General features: G+C 39.4%; 1 protein-coding gene and 1 long non-coding RNA gene across 3 annotated transcripts in view; both read left to right on the plus strand.

The window, feature by feature from the left end:
• Nucleotides 1-15100, plus strand: part of LOC110167906 (NACHT, LRR and PYD domains-containing protein 12-like) — a 31126-nt gene extending 16026 nt beyond the window's left edge. For both annotated transcript variants that reach the window (XM_055150178.1, XM_055150177.1), the window contains exons 8-14: nt 3509-4424; nt 6023-6196; nt 6702-6869; nt 7626-7796; nt 8786-8947; nt 11270-11434; nt 11658-15100. In XM_055150178.1, the coding sequence (XP_055006153.1) occupies nt 3509-4424; nt 6023-6196; nt 6702-6869; nt 7626-7796; nt 8786-8947; nt 11270-11434; nt 11658-11793 (1892 nt within the window). In that variant the 3' untranslated portion in view covers nt 11794-15100. The remainder of the gene's footprint in view (nt 1-3508; nt 4425-6022; nt 6197-6701; nt 6870-7625; nt 7797-8785; nt 8948-11269; nt 11435-11657) is intronic.
• A 6665-nt stretch (nt 15101-21765) lies between these two features.
• On the plus strand, nt 21766-22407 carry LOC129407795 (uncharacterized). The gene is made up of 3 exons (XR_008631714.1): nt 21766-21933; nt 22120-22252; nt 22332-22407. It is a non-coding gene; the product is annotated as an uncharacterized LOC129407795 (long non-coding RNA).
• Nucleotides 22408-24773: the final 2366 nt, after the last annotated feature.

The following is a 24773-nucleotide window of genomic DNA, read 5'->3' on the forward strand; positions in this document are numbered from 1 at the left end:
TTAGCAGAACAATTCATGGCCATAATGGAGCTTCCACACCTCTGGACCTGACCTGGATACACCTGTTGTTCTCTTGTTTGTTTTGAATTAGGTTTGAGGATGGAGTTGTAAATAGGAGAGGGTGTCTGAGTCTCTATTTCTGTTAAGACAAGGTGGAAGCTTCATTATGGTCATGAATTGTTCTGTTAATTAGACCCCACACCCTGTACAGGTCAATAGACTGAACTAACAAACAGAAACTGTAAACAAGTGTGTGTGTTAGTTTCAGAGTAGTTTCAGTGTAGTTAGCTCCTCTGTGTAGACAGATATAAGGAAGTGTTCACCAGCGTCTGACCAGAACTGAAGAAGCAGCTTGGATGAGCTGCGAAACGTCTTCAAGCAAACTCACTTTTGTCCAGTCGACAAACTGAATTTTCTCCTCTCCGTGGATTCTACCTGGACGACTGAGGGATTCTTCACACATCTGAAAGAAAAGAGATGATTGGACAAAACAGAATGCAGGCTGAAGATGGCAAAAAGCAGATATAAGTGATATATAAAAATCTGTCACCAAACACCGACCTGATCTTGTGATAAATCGCTGTATTTCCAGTTATTGCAGCTTTATATGTTGAGCCAATGTGCATCACAAAACAAAGCTGCCACATTAGCAAAAGCTGTTTCCTGTTAATCAGTTCAAAGCACTCGGACCAAGATGTTTCCAGTACATAATTATTCTAACATGAGGGAAATAAATGCAGAAAAAAACTGACGAAACTACCATAGTAGTTTTGTGTTTACACTAGTTTAGCCTCGTCTAACTAAATGTACTAAATGTCTTTTTGTGAACTGGCTAAAGTGTCTCCTGCTAACCCCCACCCCCTCCAACAGTCAGGAATTAAAGTCACTCGTCTTCTCTGTCCCACCATTTCTGTCAGGGTGCTACAGCGCTGTACTGTGAGCAGTGTTGGGGAGTAACAGATTACATGTACCAGAGTTACGTAATCAGAGTACAAATTATGAGTAACTGTTACAGTTTCAGTGAGTGGTAATTGGATTACAGTTACTTTGCTGAAATAAATGGATTACACAGCGAGATTTTCCTGTTTTCACATTTTGGGCTATATCTGTTTTTTTTTTTTTTTCAGTAATTCCACTCAAACCAGGTTGAAAACCAGGACTAAACCAGGACTAAACCAGAACTAAACCAGGACTAAAATATGACTAAAACAGGACTAAAACAGGACTAAAACAGGACTAAAACAGGACTAAACCAGAACTAAACCAGGACTAAAATAGGACTAAAACAGGACTAAAACAGGACTATACCAGGATTTAAAAGGACTAAACCATGCTGTATGGACTGTGTCTCCTCCTCCTCTTCTATCAATAATATTTTTTTTATCTCGGCTTTTTATTGTCTTTTAGCAGACAAAACATCTTATGTTATCCTCGTCTTTGCTTCTCTACAGCAAATCAAGTAATCCAAAGTATTCAGATTACATTACTCACTTTAAGTAATTTAATGGATTACGTTACAAACTACATTTTGGGGTATGTAATCTGTAATCTGTAGGGGAATACATTTTAAAAGTCACCTTCCCAACACTGACTGTGAGTGCAGCCTGTCACTGCAAAACCCCCTAACTGTAGAACATATCTGGAACATAAACATTTTCAGGGCCCAGATTAGTTTTTGATTGTTGTTTTGGAACAGTGTGTATAATATATATTTGAGAGACTCTTTATTCTAGCATCCATCCTAAAATGAAACAAACAAAGACCTTATGGTGAGTTCCGGCTAACTGTCCAACTGGGACCAATCTGTTGGACTGTCTAATCAGAATTTCTGCTTGCAAACTCAAGGGTGATCGAGGAACCCCGATCTCCCATATGTTAAAAGTTACAATGCACATTTTTAAAAGACAATAGTTCAAGCTTGAGCTGTTCTGTTACAGATATAATATGTGGTTAAAAAGCTCTAAGGTCAGAACTGACGTCCTGTTTCCACCGTCCCAGCCTCCAGGGAATATTTTACTTCTCTGTGATATTAACTGCTAAGGCATAACATATTTAGATTACAGTGTTGGGGAGTAACAGATTACATGTACTGGAGTTACGTAATCAGAGTACAAATTATGAGTAACTGTATTCAGTTACAGTTACTGTTTCAGTGAGTGGTAATTGGATTACAGTTACTTTGTTCAAATAAATGGATTACACTGTGGTATTTTACTGCTTTCACATTTTGGACTAAACCAGGACTAAACCAGGACTAAACCAGGACTAAACCAGGACTAAACCCAGTCTAAACCAGGACTAAACCAGGACTAAAACCAGGACTAAACCAGGACTAAACCAGGACTAAACCAGGACTAAACCAGGACTAAACCAGGACTAAGCCCGGTCTAAACTAGGACTAAAACCAGGACTAAACCAGGACTAAGCCCGGTCTAAACTAGGACTAAAACCAGGACTAAACCAGGACTAAACCAGGACTAAACCCAGTCTAAACCAGGACTAAACCAGGAATAAACTTGGTCTATACCAGGACTAAAACCAGGACTAAACCAGAACTAAACCAGAACTAAACCAGGACTAAAACCAGGACTAAAACCAGGACTAAAACCAGGACTAAACCAGGACTAAAGCAGGAATAAACCAGGCAGCAGTGATCTCATATAAAAATAATTTCTCTATCAATAATATTTTAAATCTGATCAAGTAATTTTTTTTTTTAATTTTAGCAGATAAAAAACATCTGATGTTAAGATCCTGGTCTTTTCTTCTCTACAGTAAAACAAAAGTCTGTTCATGGAGACTTGGACTCAACAGACAATTTGAAGAGAACAAACATGAATTTTCAGGATGTGGTCGGTACATTCATGTAGTTTTAAAAAGCATGACAATATCAAGTAATCCAAAGTATTCAGATTACATTACTCACTTTAAGTAATTTAGTGGATTACGTTACAAACTACATTTTGGGGTATGTAATCTGTAATCTAGGGGAATACATTTTAAAAGTCACCTTCCCAACACTGTTAGATTATCATGTTACTTGTATTGTTTTGAAAATGCAAAAACAGCATATTAACATGTTTTATAAGGTATAGTTTTGTTTTTTTACGAGGTGCCCTCTCCATTTGGTCCCCGCACTTAGTCACTCCCGCTAATTAAACTACTGCCCATCACATCAGGTTTGTGCGGTTGCAGAGTATTGTTTTGTATATTTATGAAAAACTGCTGTGACGGAGCATTGGTGATGTAGACTTGTGGCTGAGCATTGTGCAGGCTCGTTCAGTTAACTGTAAGGAGGGTTTGAATAGGGTCCAGGAGAAGTTGTGAGATTACTCTACTATAACTATAGGCATGGATGACATCAAAAACCTCTTCAGGCATGTTGCTGATGAGAGAACAATGTTATAACATGAAAGAAAGCTCCAAAAACAAAGAAAACACACACACCCACATTTAGGATCTGCTCTGACAATAACTACAAAATCTTTCTTATTTTACCTGTCCTCAGAGTTTCTGCCGCAGACCCTCACCCACATGTACGCCCACTTCCTCCTGGTCCTGACCCGCAGGAGGAGGAGGAAGTATGGAGCAGAGAGCAGGGGTCCAGACCTGACAGAGGCAGACTGTGACACCCTCCTGAAGCTGGGAAGACTGGCCTTTGAGCAGCTACAAAAGGGAAACCTCATGTTCTACAGAGAAGACCTGCAAGAAGTTGGCCTAGATGTAACCGACGCCTCCTACTCAGGGCTTTGCACGGAGATCTTTAAAGAGGAGAGCACCATCTTCCAGAAGTCTGTGTTCAGTTTCATACACCTGAGCGTACAGGAGTTTCTGGCTGCAGTCTACATGCAGCATTGCTTCACTTACAGGAAGGTGGAAGTCCTTGAATGGTTCGGTGTGGATGATGATGATGAGGAAGAGTCAGATGAAGAGAACCAAGATAAACCTGTAGCTCTGGATGAGTACCTTGAGGACTTTTTAAAAAGAGCTTTGTTAATATCTTTTGAAAGTGAAACAGGACACCTTGACTTATTTGTTCGCTTTCTTCACGGCCTCTGTCTGGAGTCCAACAGAAAGCCCTTATGGAGCTTACTCGGCTGTGAGTGGGTCGAACCAGGTACTTTACAGAAAGCTCAAAATCAGCTGAAAAACATGAAGATCCGGTTTGAATGTCCAAATAGAGGAATCAACATCTTCCACTGCCTGTTGGAAATGAATGACAATTCTGTTCAGCAGAAAATCCAAGACTTCGTGAAGAATGGGGACAGGTCATTGAAGCTGTATGAGATCCATTGCTCTGCTCTGGCCGACCTGATTCAGGCATCTGAGGAGGTCATGGATGAACTGGACATCAGTCAGTACAACGCTTCACCAGACGCTCGCTTACGACTCATTCCAGCTGTTAAGAACTGCCACACAGCACGGTAAGACTGAGGTTTTCCAACAGACCAGTCCTTCTTTATATCATGTTTTATGATGTCAGGAGGTTATGAGGACCTTTTTACAGAAAAGAGTAAAAATCTGTTAATATATACAAATATATTTACTGCACCATTTTTAATCTATGTTATGTAGTTTCCTCATCACAGACAAACCTGGACAGTTGTGTTTTGTGTCATTCACACATTTTTAACGCACAAACTCTGTATATTTAGGCGTGTTCTTTTCTCAAATTGAAAATAATGTACCTCTTAGTGATGTCATTAAGTGGAAATGCTCCACTGTGTTTTTAAACTCCATACAACAGTGTGTTTTTAAACTCCATGCCCCCTCACTAGAATGATTGCGCAACTTTGAAGTTATAGCTATTGTTTTGGCCTCATTGAGACTGCGTCAGTCCTCGGTGCACCAGCAGATTCATTACTCATCTAATAAATTCAAATTTGTATTTATTCATGGAAAGCCCCTTGAAATGCAGCATCTTGTTTTCAAGAGGGACCAAGAACATACAACATACAGTTTACTCTTTCTTACAGACACATAGTTCAACAATACAATACACACAACACACACATACATACAACACAAGTAACAGGACAGTTTTGCTCACACCCACCCCACCCCTCATATGTTCATCTCATAGAGTCATTAACACAAACAGTGTTATGGAGTCAACAGTAACTCTCAGTTTTCAGGTAAGTTAACAGAGTCGTTCTAAAGGAGCGAGAGACGTTGGAGACATCTGGACTTTCTACTGACAATCTCCTTCTCAAGCTGTGAGGCTGGGAAGGTAAATAAAATTATTCAAAATTAAAACCAATAACTGAAGATTATTAAGAATTGTAGAGTAAAGCAGCTCAATTGAGGCTAAAATAGTAGGTAACCTTAAAACTATCACTTAATGACATCACAAGGAGAAACTGGCCATTTTGAGTTTTGGGGATACAGAAGCCTAATAATCCAGGATTACTGAAACACACACTACTGATCAAAAGTTTTACAACGCCACACGTTTTCCAGTTTTCTACTGTTTCCTGTTTCCTGTTGACCAAAATGTATTCTAAACTTTTGAATCATGAAAGTGTCCACCTTTATAGATAGAACAGCTGAACACACTCGTGGCTCATTCTTTTTACAATAGAAATCAAATATTCTTCAGAAAGTTCTTCCCAAGTCTGTTGCAGAAGTTTCCATAAATGTGTGGCACTTGTAGGTTGCTTCACTCTTGTGTCCAGTTCATCCCAAACCAGCTCCATGGGCTTTAAGTCTGGACACTGTGCTGCTGGACACTCCAGGTTTTCAAGTTTACCATCTTGTTCTTTTTTCCTGAGGTAGTTTTGGCAGAGCTTGGACTTGTGTTTTGCATCTTTCATCTTTTTTTTTTTAACCTCTGTCTGTTCAGTTTTTACCTTTGTACCATTTCAAGAGGCTCATTGGACTTGCACGACTTGAACTGCAATAAATAACTAGAAAAATTAGGGTGTTCTAAAACTGTTGACCAGTAGTGTATGTGAATAAAACAAAATACAAGTTTGTTTGTGAGGAGGTAACCTTTAAATGAAAGAGTATAATGTCCTTGCAGACTCTCACAATGCCTGCTGTCCAAGGCTCACTACGAGCTCATAGTCTTGGCCCTGGGGTCAGAGCGGTCTCCTCTCAGAACGCTGGACTTAAGGGGGAACTGGCTGGAGGACTCAGGGCTGGAGATTCTCTGTGTGGGACTCAACAGCACAAACTGCAGACTGGAGACTCTGTTGTAAGTTTGATTTACATTTTGTTTAAAGCACACCTGACAGGTTTTCATGTTTTTCTAAATCGGACTTGCTTTGGTGGATAGTACCTGTGGTCAATATTAGTCATAGTTACATAGTTACATCAATTAAATGGCAGTTTGTGGGAAAAAAGTAGAACGATATCAGGAAGTAGCAGTGAGTTCTAACATCTATCCTTCTATCTATGCAGTTTAGATCGAGCCAATATACTCATAATGAAGGCATTTTTCTAACAGTTTAAAGATTAAGGTGTTGTAATTTATTTGTGTTTGTCTAATTATGTCTATTGTATGATTTAGATAAGTTTTGGCTTTTGTTAAAATTATGGTTGTTAGGTTAAAGAACAGGTATTACCTCTATGTTTGTCATGTCATGTTCAACCAGGAAGTCCAATTATACATTTCACCAGAATTTAAAAACGAACCTGTCATATGTACTTTTAATGCACCGTCCTGTCACTGTGTGGACTGATTTCTTTGTCTTGCACAGACTGGCCAACTGCAGACTTACACGGGACAGTTGTAAAATGCTGGCCCAAGTTTTGGAAAAGTCCAGTTTAAAAGAGCTGGATTTAAGTCGGAACCTGATCGGTGATAATGGACTGCAGATGCTGTGCTTCTCTCTAAAGCGTCCACAGGGGGCGCTGCACACTCTCAGGTGACCAGATTCACAATACATGTATAGAGCTCCGGTTTCCTAACCCTAACCTTAACCCTAAACCCTAACCCTAACTCTAAACCCTAACCCTAAACTCTAACCCTAACCCTAAACCCTAACCCTAAACTCTAACCCTAACCTAAACCCTAACCCTAAACTCTAACCCTAACCCCTAAACCTAAACCCTAACCTAAACCCTAACCCCTAAACTCTAACCTAAACCCAATCCCTAACACCTAACGCTAACCCCTAAACCTAAACCCTAACCCTAAAGTCTAACCCTAACCCTAACCCCTAACCCTAAGCCTAAACCCTAACCCTAAACCTAACCTAACCCTAAACCCTAACCCTAACCCTAAACCTAAACCCTAAACCTAACCCTAACCCCTAACCCTAACCCTAACCCTAAACATGTATAGAGCTCCGGGTTCTTACGGTTTCATACATCATAGAATTTTCAGTTAGCGTAATGCTTTTGTGAGTATAGTGTTCATTCAAAAGTTTTCTGACGTTATAGCTGTTTATCGGGTCGTACCACCACACTTCTGTTTACTTTAAATATTGTTTTAGGTAACTGAAATTTTCTGATGTTCAAGCAGGCACCACGCAGAAATATTTAGGTAGTAAATTAGTCAATTAAAGTAAATTAATAAAGATAAAAAGAAAAAAACATCTAAACATCTGAACTTAACTTTATTGGTAATAGAAAAGTCTTAGCAAAACAGTTCCACTGTAACCAGGCCTCTCGTGACGCAGGCTGACGGCGTGTGATCTGACCAGTCTCTGCTGCTCCTCTCTGGCCTCAGTTTTTGAGTCCGGCTCTGCTCTTAAAAGTTTGGAAATGAACGAAAATAAGCTCCAGGACTCAGGCGTGGCCCTTTTAGCGTCTGGTCTGAAGAGTCCACTCTGCAAACTGGAGACGATGAGGTGAGATCAAAATGTTTAGTGGATAAATGTAGGAACTTTTAATGTGTCTTCTAGAGATGCGCTAATTCTGTAACTCCGATTAACAAACAAGGGCACAGGACTTTTGTTTCTGGATGTGTTATCTGCCCAGAGAGATCAACGTTAGTCCTTGCAATTAACACCAAATGAAAACAGCGAGGGAGGAAGCTGCATGGTGCCCTGTGCACCTGCAGCAGACACGTTATGAATGGTGTTACAGCTCCACACTAGAACTTCACAAACAATGCTCCAGAGTAAACGAGGCAGGTCACAAATCCCACACACCGACATGGTACGAAAACAAAGCTCCTGAGCTGCACGCTGCGTCGGCCAGGTGCCATCATCCAGCTGCTCTAGTCCCAAACTCCACTAAAAGCTTCTACAGGAGTAGATAGGCCATTTCAAACAGTCCTAAACAGTGCCCTTGAGTGTAAATAGTCAAACAAAGTGTGATTTTAATACATGTGAGGAGCAGGGTCTGGAGGACTAAAGGGGAGAGTGTGGAGTGGGGTCTGGAGGACTAAAGGGGAGAGTGTGGAGTGGGGTCTGGAGGACTAAAGGGGAGAGTGTGGAGTGGGGTCTGGAGGACTAAAGGGGAGAGTGTGGGGCGGGATCTGGAGTACTAAAAAGGGGAGAGACGGGCAGGGTCTGGAGGACTAAAGGGGAGAGTGAGGGATGTGCTTTTGAGTTCTAAAGGGGAGAGTTAGGAATGGGGTCTAGAGAACTAAAGGCGTGAGCGAAGGGGGGCATCTGGAGGACTAAAGGGGAGAGTGAGGGGCGGGATCTGGAGGACTAAAGGGGTGAGCGAAGGGGGGCATCTGGAGGACTAAAGGAGAGAGTGAGGGGTGAGGTCTGGAGGACTAAAGGGGAGAGTGAAGAGGAAGAAGGGGTGGAAACTGTACATATCTTGCAAGTGCTTGTGGCATGGCTTGGCTCCAGGATGACCTCTGCTCTCTGTGACGTCTCCCCAGCCTGACCCACTGTGAGCTGACCGAACAGAGCTGCTCGTACCTGCCTTCAGTCCTGAGCTCCAGCCCCCTCACTCACCTAAACCTGAGCTACAACGGGCTTCAGGACTCTGGAGTGAGACTGCTCTCCCTCGGGTTACAAGGGTCCAGACTGCAAGCCCTACGGTAACTATGGTAACTCAAATCCTCCAACAGTGTGGATTCTTTAGACACACAAGTTACCCATGAAGATTTATGGTTTTTGTTTGTTTTGTTTTTCTAATTGTGACTTAACTTGTGGGGGGAAAAAAAAAAGTACAAAAGAAAAGCACAAAAATAAAGAAAGTAGCCCTGCCACAGACAACTGAAGAGACAATTTACACAAAAGGATGTTCAAACTTTCATTGAACAAAATAAAGGTGTTAGTGTTAGTTATTTTTAATTAGTTTTTTAATCATAGAATTTCCTCTGCACATTCATGTCAAATGAAGACAAAAAATTAGGGACAACTAGGTCAGATTTTCAGTAAAGTTTTATTTATTTTATTTTAACTGTTCAGGTGAAATTAGTAGTCAAACCTGTCTTTTAACCTTGAAGTTGTGGTATTAAAATGTGATGGTTAGGGTGACCAGATGTTCCTATTTCCTGGGACAGTCCCAGTTTTGAGCCCCGTGTCCCCTGTCCCAGCAGATTTATCCAAAACCAGTGATTTGTCCCAGTTTTATATGAGAAATGTCCCTGGTGTCACTATTTTTGACCAATTTGATCCTTGCCAACAGTAAAGAGACACATACATTGCCACTTGTTTAACTAAAATACAGAAAAGCTGCTTTAAAACGACCAAAACACAAAGAAAATGTGACTATACTGACTCATGTTAGTCATGAATGATCAAAGTGTAGAACAGTTTTCCTTAATTATGCACTCATTTCACATTTTTATTATTACAAACCACCCCAAACTAGGGATGTACCAGGTTTTAATTTTGAAACTCTGGTCACCCTAGACATGGTTTGCCTGGAAATCCAGAAGGATATTTCTCTGTATTTGTTATAGGTGAGTTTCAGCTGACGTCATTGTTATTAAAAGCCCGCGTTGCATGCTGGGAAATATTTTGGTCGGAGGCAAGAAACACGATAGCGGTCAAACACAGTGCGTAACCTTGCGTATTTATCCCCGATAATGATAAATTCCTGCTGCATTATCAGATGCACAAATAGAAGCAGGGAAGAAGGAAAATGTCTTTTTCTTATTCTGAGTGAAAAGAACCACTAACGGTGAATTAAACGGCTTTCAAACATTCGCAGAGCAAACGTAGAAGATCCTAACAAACCGTGGACTCCAACAAGTTCAACAACACATCGAGACTCTGGGAGGTTTTCATCTTTTCTGCTGTGAATGGCCCAGGAGTTTCCACCAAGTCATTGTGGATATCGCCCAAGTGAATATTTGTCCAGGTAGTTGGCGATTCTGACCAGAAATTTGGTTTGGTCCACCTTTTGTCGGGGTTGAAAAGGGTGATTTGGCTCCATCGATGCTTATGACCAATTTCTGGTCAAATGGTCTTGGGTCCTCTGCTGTTAGAGTGGATAAATAACCGGGATCAATACCCTTTACGTGTTTTCTCGCTCCGTCCGTCATGTTAAATTAGTGTTTCTTGCCGTCGACCAAAATAATTCCCAGCATGCAACACGCGCTCTTGTCAACAATGAAACTCACCTATACAGATCAGCTGGTACAGCGATGAGTCTGGATTCTTCCAGGCAAAGACATGGTAGCCCTCATAGTAGGATTATAGTGGTATAGATTTTTTTTTTCACTGACGAAGTACAAGAATACAAACTGCTCAAGTGGCAGTACGAGCGTGTGGTGTGGAGGGGGTTCTAATTTTGGAGGAATATATTGCAATTTTGTGGTAATTAACACTGACTTATAGTTTGTGCACTCTCTTCTCATGAACCTTAATTATAACAAGCAGACTTATTGGGCTTTTCTTTAGAGTAAAACTAACTTTTGTAACATGACATTAAAAAAACAGACAGGACAGAGTGGAGCCAAAGATGTTCATTTTGTCTTCTTATGTGCTTTAACTTCTTGGGTTCTTTTTAAAGACAATACAGTAAAGTGTATTTACCTTGTTGACATGTTTTGGCTGCTGCTCCAAGCCATCTTCAGAACTGTCCAAGCCATCTGACAGTTCTGAAGGTGTATACACTTTACCGTATTGTCTTTAAAAAGAACCCAAGAAGGACAGAGTAGACTTTGGCGGTCTTTTTTCATGGTTCTGTCAGTTCACTCTTAGGGATCTGTGGATGGTGGTGAGTCACATGAGGGTCCTCTGGGTGGAGGTCTGCAGCAAGAGGCCCACTCAGTAATGGGGCTTATTCAGCATACTTGTTTTTCAATTGAATAAAATGAAATAATTGAAAATTCTCTCTCACCCAGTCCAAGCAGAACAGTGTTTGAGAATACACGCTTTAGTTGTATTTTTTTCTTTTTCACACCCAGGTTACGTTGCTGTCTGCTCACCGCTGATGGAGTCCAGTCTCTGACTTCAGTTCTAAAGGAAACCCAGCTGAAAAAACTGGACTTAAGTCTGAATCGGCTCCGAGACCAGGCTGTGGGACCCCTGAGGGACGCTCTGCTGGAACCCCACTCTCTCCACAAACTCAGGTCTGCTCTAGTCCTCACCTATTCTCAACTGTTGTCTCTATTATCTTTTAAAGACGGACTACTATCATGCAAGATCTTTTATTTTTTAGCTTCCTACCATGTAATAATGTTGTCATCTCATCAGAAACATGCCTGAAGAAGTTTTAGATGTCATCCATTCATTTCTGAGTACTTTAGCACCTATAAACAGTAAAGTCTGGTTGATTTGGTTGATGTCCTGCAGGTTGAAAGACTGTGGGATGTCCAGAGAAGGTTGTGAGTCTCTGCTCTCGACGTTCCACTCAAATCCTCAGAACCTCAAACAGCTGGATCTGCATCTGAACTACGCCCAGGTCTCCCTCCAAAACCTGCAGCAGTGAGGACAAAACTGACTTTTTAAACCTTTAACCATAATTATATCTTCATCATCCTTGCTGGAGTTGTGTTTTGTTTTTTTTTGTTCAAGTTTGTATCATCTGAACACAAAACTGACTTTTTCAGGGCTTTCAACCATGTTATAGTTGTTTTCTCTTCTCAATTGCCCTCTCGAAGTTGGATTTAGAGTGATGTTTGATTAATTTTTATTACATATTCACAGCATCATTGTTCACCTCCGCTGGTCCACGCCCACTGTGACGTACGGACTTTGTTCTCCATCTGGATTTTCTTACTCGTGATACGTGTAGGACTCTGCAGCGTCTCATACTCATTTTGGTAGAAATATGAAAAAAAATCTGCTACTCACTACCGTGATGTGCAGTTATTCATAGGAGGGGCTGACGGCATGTGGTGCTTCGTTGTGATGAGGTTTACGCCAACGTCAGCTCCCACTGGGCACCACAGTTTAAAGCGAAAGTTAGTGAACTAGATTTTTTTTTTAAATGTCTTTTAAAGTAATTTTAGATAAATTATAACATAATCCATGCGTGTCATAGATTATAACTATGCGTATATAACTTCTTTAACACAATATACAGTAGCTAGGCAGCTCTATGAAAAGAGGTACAGATGTAGGCTACTTTGTGTAAACCAAATAAGGCAGGATATGTTACATAATCATCAAATCTGTCTTTATGACTGACATTTGTAACATTTAGTACATGTATTGCAGTATACAAGTGTATACATGCTGTACAGTATAAGTGTACATGTATAATAGAGTATATATGTGTACATGTTAAGCCAGGGGTGTCCAAACTTTTTTCATCAAGGGCCACATATCTAAACACAGAAGAAGCAGAGGGCCTATCGAGGGCCGTAGACTGGAGCTAAAAAAAAACTGTGAATAATTGAAATATGTACATGTTTAACACGCTAGAATGAAGCATCAGTCTTTATTCACGCTAAGATCCTCAAAACCACACACTAAATATTAAATATGAGCTTTATCAAAGTAGATTTTCAAAAACTTGCTGTAAAAAGCTCATTTTTAACTGGTGCACTGTAATTTGGGCCAATTCAACTGGAAGCCTGAGGGCCAAGAAAAATTTGTCTGAGGGCCACATTTGGCCCACGGGCCATAGTTTGGACATGCCTGTGTTAGGCACATAATCATACTAAGGCAGTACTAGTGTCAGGAGCTAACACCATTAGAGACTTTTTGGGTTCATATGTGTCATACTAGTTACTACACAGTAATAGATCTAATGTTACATTTTGTTGTGATTTATTACAAATGTGAAACTTGGATTCATATTTTATTAGGGTTAGGGTTTATTAGGGTTGGAGTTTATAAGGGTTAGGGTTACATCTGAAGGATTTGGACTATAGTGAGATTTCTAAATATTCATTTATTTAATTTGCACAATACAGTTTTTTCTCCACTTCACTGTTTCCATGATTAACAGATCTGACACCCAAAAGGAGTGAGCAGAAAAAAAAAAAAAAAAAACCCGCTCCATAGCCCCTCTTACATAACAGACAAAACGTGATCACCATTGAACACGGTGACAGTGTCTGTTTTTTAAATCCTGAGAAAAGCAGATGATGTGGTTTTGTGTGAGCTGGGAGAGGTTGGGAATGGGTCAGTTTTGTTGTATTGTTCTTTTGAAAATGAATTTAGAAATCCTTTGGTGAAATATTCACCTAGTCCTCATATTTTCTGGAGTCTTGACTGCAGCAAGATGAAATGCTTTGTTGATTCTAATGTATAATTTTGATTTAATTTAATTTGAATAATTTTAAATTTGTGAAACCTGGATGAAGAAACTTTATATTCAAATCTATAAATGAGTCAGTTTGTGTTTGTAAAAATGCATTTCAGTGGAAGTCTTTGTGAATGGTGTTGTATACGTCCATAAAAGGACTGTTCATATGTTTGTAAGACTCTATAATGAAATAAATTGTATTCAGTTAAATCTTTTCATAGAGTAGAAAAAGTGAAATATCTGGGTTTCATGTGACGTCACAGGGCTCCGTTTGTCAGCACGCAAAATCAGATGGAGGCAGGAAGTGAACTGACTGGAGGAAAATGCCGATGTGTTGTGTAGTTTACGGCTGTGCCAATTGTTCTAACCGAGAGAAGTAAAAGCGATTTTTTTTAGAGTACCGGATATAGTCGTCCACAAAGGTCAGAAATGGGAAAAGCCGACAGAACAACGTCGTAAAAAGTGGATTACAAACCTGTTTGCGGTCGGGAGGAGCAGAATTCGCTAATGCTCGTGTCTGCAGTGACCACTTTGACAAAGGTTTGTTACAAAGCTAAATTGTTTTTTGTGGTTTACCTAAACATAAACGAATCATTAACGACTAACGGCAAACGACATTTGTTGACATTAAATAGTTCAGATTGAGGTCACTGCTGATACACTGCAGTTTTTCCCATAACGTCTATACACATAAAATAAGAGAAACACTCACCCCGGCCGAAGACCAAACCATAATCATCATTTAGGCGTTTTGCACCAAGGTTGAGGACCCATCCACTGACAAAAAAAGTTCTATGCCTCCAAACTTTTGTACTTTGCCTTCATCTGTTGTCTGGTGTAGAACGATGTCTGAAGAGCTAAATAGTTCATGATCTCCTCTGCCTTGATTGTCGGCAAATCTTTTACTTCGGTTGAAAATTCTCTCATTTTCAATAAGATCAGGGTCACGCCCAATATATTTGTCGACTAACTGCTCGTACTTTTGTCTTGCTACTGGCTCTAAATCCTTACAATAAGAACTCTTCTCCATATCTGTGTTCTCCAGAGCCGTGTTTGTCGTGTTTGTCTTCACTTCCTGCCCTCCACCTGAAATTCGCACATCATCCTGATCACGTGACTGAAACCCTCCTATAAAATAACCTGTACCTGATTGTGAACCATGAATGAGGAACATGCTTCAGTTTTCACTTTTAGCCCCGCACACTTAGTCCCTTCTGTCGACGTCACATTGCACCGTGACATGGAAATGATTGTCTGGGCAGGCTTAGGCAGCTGTTTCCATGTAAGTGTCCACTGCTTTTAATTGCAGTTTTACTCTTTAACTCTTGAAAATGGAATCCAACAGAGAGTTAAGTGTGTGAGATGGTGTCAGGCTGTTGTTTTTTAACGATGTGACTTTTGGATTTGTTATGGTAAATGGATCTTTTGTATATGTCTTGCTTAAAGAGCTATTCAAAAGACTCTCTGTCTCTTTTTATTTTTAATATAACAGAAAACCAGTGTGATAACTCATCTTATCAATAAACAATCACAAAAAGAAGGAATCAAGGCTCAGATTTGTTTAAAATGGTTCAACCTGAGAGTGGAAGTGTGATTACCTTTTGAATTTATGCATAATCTAAAAAAACAGAATAAAACAAACAAAAAACATTGCACTACAATAATTACAAAACATAACTGATATTACGACGTCCGATATGTTTTCAAAGCTCTCAGCAATGTTGCATCCTCTGCTTCTGTTCTGGTTTATGTGTTGGTTCAGTGGTAATCATTGTAAAAATACATACAAATTAGAAAGAAAATAATATGATTCTTTAAAAAAATATTACATCCGGTTCCAGCCTTTTACGTTAAAAAAACTGTTCAAAAGAGCCAACTCATTCACGAACATCACATCACTGCTGGTTTCCCACGATTCTTAATCTTGGGCTGCGTTCAGACTGCAGCCTGAAGTGACCCAAATCAGATTTTTTGGCCCCTATGTTCCTGTATCTGATCTTTTAATGACAGTCTGAACGACACAGATACTGATTTTTTCAAATGTGACCCAGGACACTTGGATATGTGCTCCTGAAACCGATACATATCTGATCTTTTGACATGTGACTTCAGTCTGAACGGCCTAAGCACATTCATTCGACCTACACGTTATCAACAAGCCACAAACATCACTATTCTGCGCTGAAGTAGATGAAAATTGTTAATGAACTCTGTGTCACTGAAGCAAAGCACATCGCCACTCACCATTCTTGGCTCCGTCTCCACATCCACATGTTTCCTTTTGGACAACTTCCGTAAACACTGAGACGCTCGCTGAGGTTGACGTCGTCGTGTTTCCAGTGCACATGTGGGACACTTTTGGGCCATTTACTGTTTACACTGGAGTCACTTACAAGTCACATTTAATTGGAAATGTGAACGACCTCCCAAAAACATCAGATTTCACAAAAAAATCTGAATTGATCGTTAAGGCCTGCAGTCTGAACGTAGCCATAATGTACCTGATATAATGGACAAAGGATAAAGGTGACAGTAGAAAATGGAATGTATAGAAAAAGCTATTAAATAATAATAATAATAATAATAATAAAATCCATAATTTCTAGTCTCTCTCTCTTTCTCTCTCTTTTTTAAAATTTTGCAGCTTTTACCAAACAAATAGTGTAGTCTTCAAAACAAATAACTTCAAATCAGGTACAGTAAGTGTTTTCTTTTTTTTTAAAATTTTTATTATTATTATTTCTAATAACTCTGAAACACTTTGAAAACGATGTGAAAAGCTCTTACAAACTCATTGTGAATAATCAAGATTAGGGGTGTGTAAAAATAATATTGTGATAATAAATTTGGTGATAAAATAGTAGTATATTACCAAGGCTATTTTTGGTATTTTTGGATAATTTCTTTTTGTGACTCCACTACAATTTTGTTGCTTATTTAGTGAAAGGAAACTTGACTTTGTGATACACTTTTCACCATTTTGATGATTAAATATATGAATGATGATGGTGATGAATAATGTCACAGTAACTTTGCGACAGTAGCTCCGCTGGTAGAACTTTTGTCCACTGATCCAAAGTTTTGTGGTTCGATTCCCATTCTCAACATAAATATCATTGGTTGAGCAGTTAGATCCACTGATCCACAGGTTGGCAGTGCGATTCCAGCTCCCACAGATGAATGCTGTCATTGTGTCCTTGGGCAAAACTTAATCTAAATCGCCCCCAGTGTCTGCGTACACTGGTATATGGACAGTGTTGGGAAGGTGACTTTTCAAATGTTTTCCCCTCGAGATTACAGATGACATACTCTAAAATGTAGTTTGTAACAGAATCCATTAAATTACTTAAAGTGAGTAATGTAATCTGAATACTTTGGATTACTTGATTTGCTGCAGAGAAGCAAAAACTAGGATATCTTCACATAAGATGTTTTGTTTGCTAAAAGAAAATGAAAAGTCCAGACTTTCCTGAACCGTATTAAAAATATTATTGATAGAAGAGGAGAAGACACGGTCTGCGCGGCATAGTTTCATCCTGTTAAATCCTGGTTTAGACCTGGTTTTAATCCTGGGTTAGTCCTGGTTTAGTCCTGGTTTAGACCTGGTTTAATTCTGGTTTAGACTTGGTTTTAGACCTGGTTTAGACCTGGTTTAGACCTGGTTTAGATCTAGTTTAGACCTGGTTTAAGACCTGGTTTAGACCTGGTTTAGATCTAGTTTAGACCTGGTTTTAGTCCTTGTTTAGACCTGGTTTAGACCTGGTTTAGATCTAGTTTAGACCTGGTTTAGACCTGTTTAGACCTGTTTAGAGTTTAGAGTTTAGACCTGTTTAGACCTGTTTACTGGTTTAGACCTGGTTTAGACCTTGGTTTAAGACCTGGTTTAGACCTGGTTTAGATCTAGACTGGTTTAGACCAGTTTAGACCTGGTTTAGACCTGGTTTAGACAGTTTAGACTGGTTTTAGTTTAGTTTAGATGTTAGACCTTTGTTTTTTTTTAGGTTTAGAAGACCTGTTTAGACCTGGTTTAGATCTAGTTTAGACCTTTTAGTCCCTTTAGACCTGTTTAGATCTAGTTTAGACCTGGTTTTAGTCCTTGTTTAGACCTGGTTTAGACCTGGTTTAGATCTAGTTTAGACTGGTTTAAGACCTGGTTTAGACCTGGTTTAGTCTATTTAGACCTTTTAGACCTGTTTAGACCTGTTTAGATCTAGTTTCTGGTTTTAGTCCTTGTTTAGACCTGGTTTAGACCTGGTTTAGATCTAGTTTAGACCTTTCTGGTTTTTTCCTGGTTTTAGACCTTGTTTTAGTTTAGACCTGGTTTAGTCCTGACCTGGTTTAGATCTAGTTTAGACCTGGTTTTAGTCCTTGTTTACCTGGTTTAGACCTGTTAGACTAGTTTTTTAGACCTGGTTTAGATCTAGTTTAGACCTGGTTTAGACCTGGTTAGACCTGGTTTTAGTTTAGACCTGGTTTTAGTCCTGTTTAACCTGGTTTAGACCTGGTTTAGATCTAGTTTAGACCTGGTTTAGAGTTTAGACCTGGTTTAAGTTTAGACCTGGTTTAGACCTGTTTAGATCTAGTTTAGACTTGGTTTTTAGACCTGGTTTAGACCTGGTTTAGATCTGTTTAGATTAGACTGGTTTAGATCAGTTTAGACCTGGTTTTAGTCCTTGTTTAGACCTGGTTTAGACCTGTTTAGACTAGTTTAGACCTGGTTTTAGTCCTGTTTAGACCTGGTTTAGACCTGGTTTAGACCTGTTTGTTTAGTTTAGTTTAGACCTTTTAGAGTTTAGACCTGTTTAGAAGACTTGGAGTTTAGACCTGTTTAAGACCTGGTTTTTAGATCTAGTTTAGACTGGTTTAGTCCTTGTTTAGACCTGGTTTAGACCTGGTTTAGATCTAGTTTAGACTGGTTTTAGTCCTTGTTTAGACCTGGTTTAGACCTGGTTTTAATCTAGTTTAGACCTGGTTTAGTCCTTGTTTAGACCTGGTTTAGACCTGGTTTTTAGACCTTTACCTGGTTTAGACCTGGTTTAGACTGGTTTAGATCTAGTTTAGACCTGGTTTTAGTCCTTGTTTAGACCTGGTTTAGACCTGTTTAGAGTTTAGTTTAGACCTGGTTTAGACCTGTTTAGACCCTGGTTTAGACCTAGTTTAGACTAGTTTAGACCTGTTTCTGACCTGTTTAGACCTGGTTTAGCTAGTTTAGACCTGTTTAGACCTGGTTTAGACCTGGTTTAGACCTGTTTAGATCTAGTTTAGACCTGGTTTAAGACCTGGTTTAGACCTGGTTTAGATCTAGACCTGTTTAGACCTGTTTTAGTCCTTGTTTAGACCTGGTTTAGACCTGGTTTAAGACCTGGTTTAGACCTGGTTTAGATCTAGTTTAGACCTGGTTTTAGTCCTTGTTTAGACCTGGTTTAGACCTGGTTTAGATCTAGTTTAGACCTGGTTTTAGTCCTTGTTTAGACCTGGTTTAGACCTGGTTTAGATCTAGTTTAGACCTGGTTTAGACCTGGTTTAGACCTGGTTTAGATCTAGTTTAGACCTGGTTTTAGTCCTTGTTTAGACCTGGTTTAGACCTGGTTTAGATCTAGTTTAGACCTGGTTTAGTCCTTGTTTAGACCTGGTTTAGACCTGGTTTAGATCTAGTTTAGACCTGGTTTAGGTTTAGACCTGTTTAGACCTGTTTAGATCTAGTTTAGACCTGGTTTAGAACCTTGTTTAGACCTGGTTTAGACCTGTTTAGAGTTTTAGTTTAGACCTGGTTTAGACCTGGTTTAGACCTGGTTTAGACCTTTAGACCTGGTTTAGATCTAGTTTAGACCTGGTTTTAGTCCTTGTTTAGACCTGGTTTAGACCTGGTTTAGATCTAGTTTAGACCTGGTTTTAGTCCTTGTTTAGACCTGGTTTAGACCTGGTTTAGATCTAGTTTAGACCTGGTTTAAGACCTGGTTTAGACCTGGTTTAGATCTAGTTTAGACTGGTTTTAGTCCTTGTTTAGACCTGGTTTAGACCTGGTTTAGATCTAGTTTAGACCTGGTTTAGACCTGGTTTAGATCTAGTTTAGACCTGGTTTAGAGTTTACCTGTTTAACCTGTTTAGATCTAGTTTAGACCTGGTTTTATCCTTGTTTAGACCTGGTTTAGACCTGGTTTAGATCTAGTTTTAGACCTGGTTTAAGACCTGGTTTAGACCTGGTTTAGATCTAGTTTAGACCTGGTTTTAGTCCTTGTTTAGACCTGGTTTAGACCTGGTTTAGATCTAGTTTAGACCTGGTTTTAGTCCTAGACCTGTTTAGACCTGGTTTAGATCTAGTTTAGACCTGGTTTTAGTCCTGGTTTAGTCCTGGTTTAGACCTGGTTTTGGATCTGATTTAGTGTCTGGCAATGAGTGGAATTACCGAAAAAAAAAAAAAAAAAAAGGGGGGGGGATATAGCCCAAAGTGTGTAAACAGGAAAATACCGCCATGTAATCCATTTATTTCAACAAAGTAACTGTAATCCATTTACCACTCATTTAAACAGTAACTGTAACTGAATAGAGTTACTCATAATTTATACTCTGATTACATAACGCTGGTACATGTAATCTGTTACTCCCCAACATGGTGTATGAATGTGTGTGTGTGAATTTGGTTCTTAAAAAAACAACAATATGCTGTATCACAGAGTATCACGTGCGATATATCGATTATTGCATGTATCGCCATATCATAATAATATCGTATTTGGAGCATAAGACATAAGTGAGAAATAACTTTGGACCACTGCAAACTGTTTTAAATGAACTACTGTAATTTCCGGACTATTGAGTGAACCTGAATATGAACCACATCAACTACATTTTAACTAAATTTTAAAATTGTACATATATAGACCACATGTGAATATAAGCCACAGGTGTCCACGTCTTCAAGAACCTTTCAAGTTCAGTCATCTGTTTTTATTGCCTCTGTTGTGCCCTTTTTCTGTTTGAGGAGGTTAGTAACTCACGTAAGAAAATAAGCACTAGCGGAGATCCAGATCCATTTATCCATTTATTTTAAAGAACAAAAAAATTATAATATTGTCCGTGGATGACTTTCTTTTTGATGTAGTGTGGTCACAAAATAGTATCTTCTCCTCTCTCTGCTGGCACTGCCTTCCCCGCCCTGCTGCTACAGGTGGCAAGATACAGTATATACCTGGGAGAGAGGAGATCAGGAAAACCTACAATAAAAATTCTGTAATAAAGAAAAATGCATTTTAATATTATATAAAATTCAACAAACTAATAATTTCTTAAATAAATATAAACTGGCTCCAACAGCCTCTGAAAGCTTTTGTCGTCCTTTTGCATTGAGTCAGTTCGTCACGCTGCCATCGCCAACTTCTCACCATGGACTCAGCCAGACCAACCGCCGTTAACTTAAAAGCTGCATCATCTGCATTTCTTCATGTGTTTTCCATGAGGAGGGTGTGTGTATGAAGCACAAAATAACTGACCAAAACACAATCAAACAGCATCTTCCTCAGCGCATCACCCCCGTCTCTCCCCACGCTCTACTGTGTATGTCTCCTGCAGAACGAATCTCTGTCCTGTCTGTGTCATGTCAGTGTCTTGTAGGATTTCAGCAGATTTCAGGCTCTCCAGGGGGCGGGGATAGGTGGATCGATCAGGTATGAGTGGATGTCCGGCTGCTGAAGTTTGAGATGTTTCTTCTCGTCATTTATGTGCTCACCTACATTTAACACATTCTGGTTATAAAGACATATCCCACTCACTAATGTTCATTTAGCATCATAACTTATTTTATCACACTGTAATAAACTGTTTGAGTGCACTGACAACACAGACAGCAACGTTTTCTGCACTCAGGCTGTGCTCGCATCTGTTGTGTTGACAAACCGTATATATGAATGGACAATGTGCCAAATAAATAATCCGTCCACATAGCCACATTGTTGTATAAACCGCAGGGTTAAAAGTGTGAGGAAAAAGCAGTGGCTTATAGTCTAGAAATTATGGTAGTTCTGTTTTTCAATGACAGTAAAATGACCGTGTTTGAACACTGAAAAAATGGTCTGAGAGGGGTTGCTCAAATTGCAAAAACTAATTTGACAACAATAACATCACTTTTTTACATTTCTCTGTCCAGCATGTTTAAATCTTACAAAGGTCACTTGAATGTGGCCAATGTGAGACCTGCAGGTTTTAATCAGGTTGAGGAAACATGATTTTATTATAATCTGTGGTGAGGCTCCTCCCTCTGGAATTCTCCTCCCCAAAACTTTTGGAGGGAAAATTCAAATGTAACAGGACACAGGACAGATCCAGGAGCAGAGACACACAGTGTGGAGCAGGAGGATTATCAGAGCTGATCTGGAGGTGAGACTTTTCAAAGATTTTATTTGCTTCTCTGAACTAGAATGTCGTCATTGTTAAAACATGTTTGTGGTGTTTTATTTGAAATTAGAGTTAATGTAAGAACTGTTTCCATGAGACAAATTGTCTTTGACTGTCCATCTACAAGAGTGTGACAGTTGTACTAAGATTTGATTGTGTTTGTTCCAGAGTCGTCTACAAACACAGAGTGACGTCCAGGTTCTGCTGGAGCTGTGGGGAAGTTCATGAATGTTACAGCTGATGTTTCAGAAAAAAGGAAGATGTTTGAGAACCAACAAACCACAGAGCACAGATGAACAAAGTAAGTAACTCAACTAAAATGATTTAAAACTAATTTTTCAAAATGAACTTCTATTGAAACAGTGATCGTGTTTCTACAGGGTGATGTGGCACTAGGAGACTTTATACCAGATGCCCTCCCTGTTACTGTGTTTAGAGGAAGAAAAGCAGCACATGGTGAGTTTTGTTTCTGCAGATACAGTTCTAATGTTCTTGTAATTTTGTTCTGGTCCATTATAGGTACTTTAAATGTATTTAAACATGTACAACAGAGTAGATCATCAAAATGTAATTATGTTATCTGTGTGTCCACAGAGACCAGAGCTTCTTCACTGGAATAAATCTTCACACTGTCCAGCTTCAAACTGTGTGTCTCTGTACTTGTGTGTCTCTGTGTGTTTGATTCTGTTTAAGACAAAACAGAACTGTGAAAAACTAAAGACTGTTTTTGTATTATTTTATAGAATTAGATCAATTAAATTAAATTATACATATTTATACATTTCACAATAAGGTAACATAAGATAAATATGCATATGCAGCATGATTTGTTCAAATTTCATCAACATGAAAAAGTGACATTCATGTTCTGAGAAACATATGTGTAGAGAGGATCGAAATAAGTTTCAAAGCCTAAACATTATTGCATGCAACCGCTTTCCAGAACTTTTTTACGCAAATCCAGCAACCTTTTTTTTTCAGTGAAGAATCTCTCAGTCGTCCAGGTATAATCCATGTCGAGGAGAACGTTCAGTTTGTTGACTGGACAAAAGTTAGTTTGGTTGAAGACGTTTCGCAGCTCATCCAAGCTGTTTCTTCACTTCTGGTCAGACGCTGGTGGACACTTCCTTATATCTGTCTGCAGGGAGGAGCTAACTACACTGAAACTAACACACACACTTGTTTACAGTTTGTGTTTGTTAGTTCGGCCTATTGACCTGTACAAGGTTTAGGGTCTAATTAGCAGAACAATTCATGGCCATAATGAAGCTTCCACACCTCTGGACCTGACCTGGATACACCTGTTATTCTATTGTTTGTTTTGATTTAGGTTTGATGTGATGTCTCTTTTCACATGTATCCCTACATCAGTAGTGGTGGAAGCAGCAAGGAAGAAACTACTGCAGGATACCAAACTGGAAGAGAGAACGAAACTGTCACCGGAACAAATCTGCCAACTGCTGGAAATCTAATTAAATACCACCTACTTCCAGTTCAGAGGGAACTTCTACAGACAAATCCACGGCTGTGCGATGGGCTCACCGGTCTCTCCTATCATTGCAAACTTATATATGGAACAATCTGAACAGAAGGCCTTGGCCTCATATCCAGGAACTCCACCTACACATTGGTATCGTTATGTGGATGATAACTTTTCAAAAATCTAAATTCAAGATTCGGAACCATTTACTGCACATATTAATGCTCTAGATTCTAACATCAAATTCACCTGTGAAGATGCCAAAGGGAACACATTGGCTTTCTTAGACTGTGCTGTAACGATAGGTAAAGACTTCAGGAAGCCCACACACACGGACCAGTACCTGCTTTTTGATTCTCACCACCCACTGCAACACAAACTTGGAGTTATTCAGACACTACAACACAGGGCTCAAGTGTTGCCAACAAGCACAGAGGGAAAGGAGAAAGAAGAACAACATGTGCAGAAAACCCTCTCTGTTTGTGGAGATCCAAAATGGGCCTTCAACAAAACCAAGAGAACTAAAAAACAGGACAAAAACAGGAGATCCTGGTCTCTTTCAAACCTGCGAACACTCTAAAACAGAAACTGGTCCAACCCAAAGGACAAAACACCGAACCACAAACAAAGCAATGTGTCTACTCCATTCAGTGCAGTGAACGCTACATTGGAGAAACTTAACAGCTACTTCACAAGACGATGTACCAACACAGACGAGAGAGCAGCAGTGGACCTCAGTCTGCTGTACATCTCCACTTAAAAGCCATGGGCCACTCATTTGAGGACAGCGAGGTACAGATTTTAACCAGAGAAAAGAACTGGTTTGAGAGGGGAGTGAAAGAAGCCATTTTTTGTTAAGAAAGAGAATCCTTCTCTAAACAGAAATGGAGACTCAGACACCATCTACCTCCTATTTACAACTCCATCCTCAAACCTAAATCAAAACAAACAAGAGAACAACAGGTGAATCCAGGTCAGCTCCATTATGGCCATGACCAGTGTTGGGAAGGTTACTTTTAAAATGTATTCCCCTACAGATTACAGATTACATACCCCAAAATATAGTTTGTAACGGAATCCATTAAGTTATTTAAGGTGAGTAATGTAATCTGAATACTTTGGATTACTTGATTTGCTGTAGACTTGCAAAGATGAAGAATTCTTCACATAAGATGTTTTGTCTACTAAAAGAAAATAAAAAAGACCAGACTTTGATCAACCCAATAAAAAATATTATTGATAGACACAGTCTGCACAGCATGGTTTAGTCCTGTTAAATCCTGTTTTAGACCTGGTTTAGTCCTGTTTTTAGTCCTGGTTTAGTCCTGATTTAGTCCTGGTT

Source organism: Boleophthalmus pectinirostris, unplaced genomic scaffold (assembly GCF_026225935.1).
Source record: "Boleophthalmus pectinirostris isolate CB_2022bp ecotype Guang Dong unplaced genomic scaffold, ASM2622593v1 HiC_scaffold_14, whole genome shotgun sequence".
Taxonomy (NCBI): Eukaryota; Metazoa; Chordata; class Actinopteri; order Gobiiformes; family Gobiidae; genus Boleophthalmus; species Boleophthalmus pectinirostris.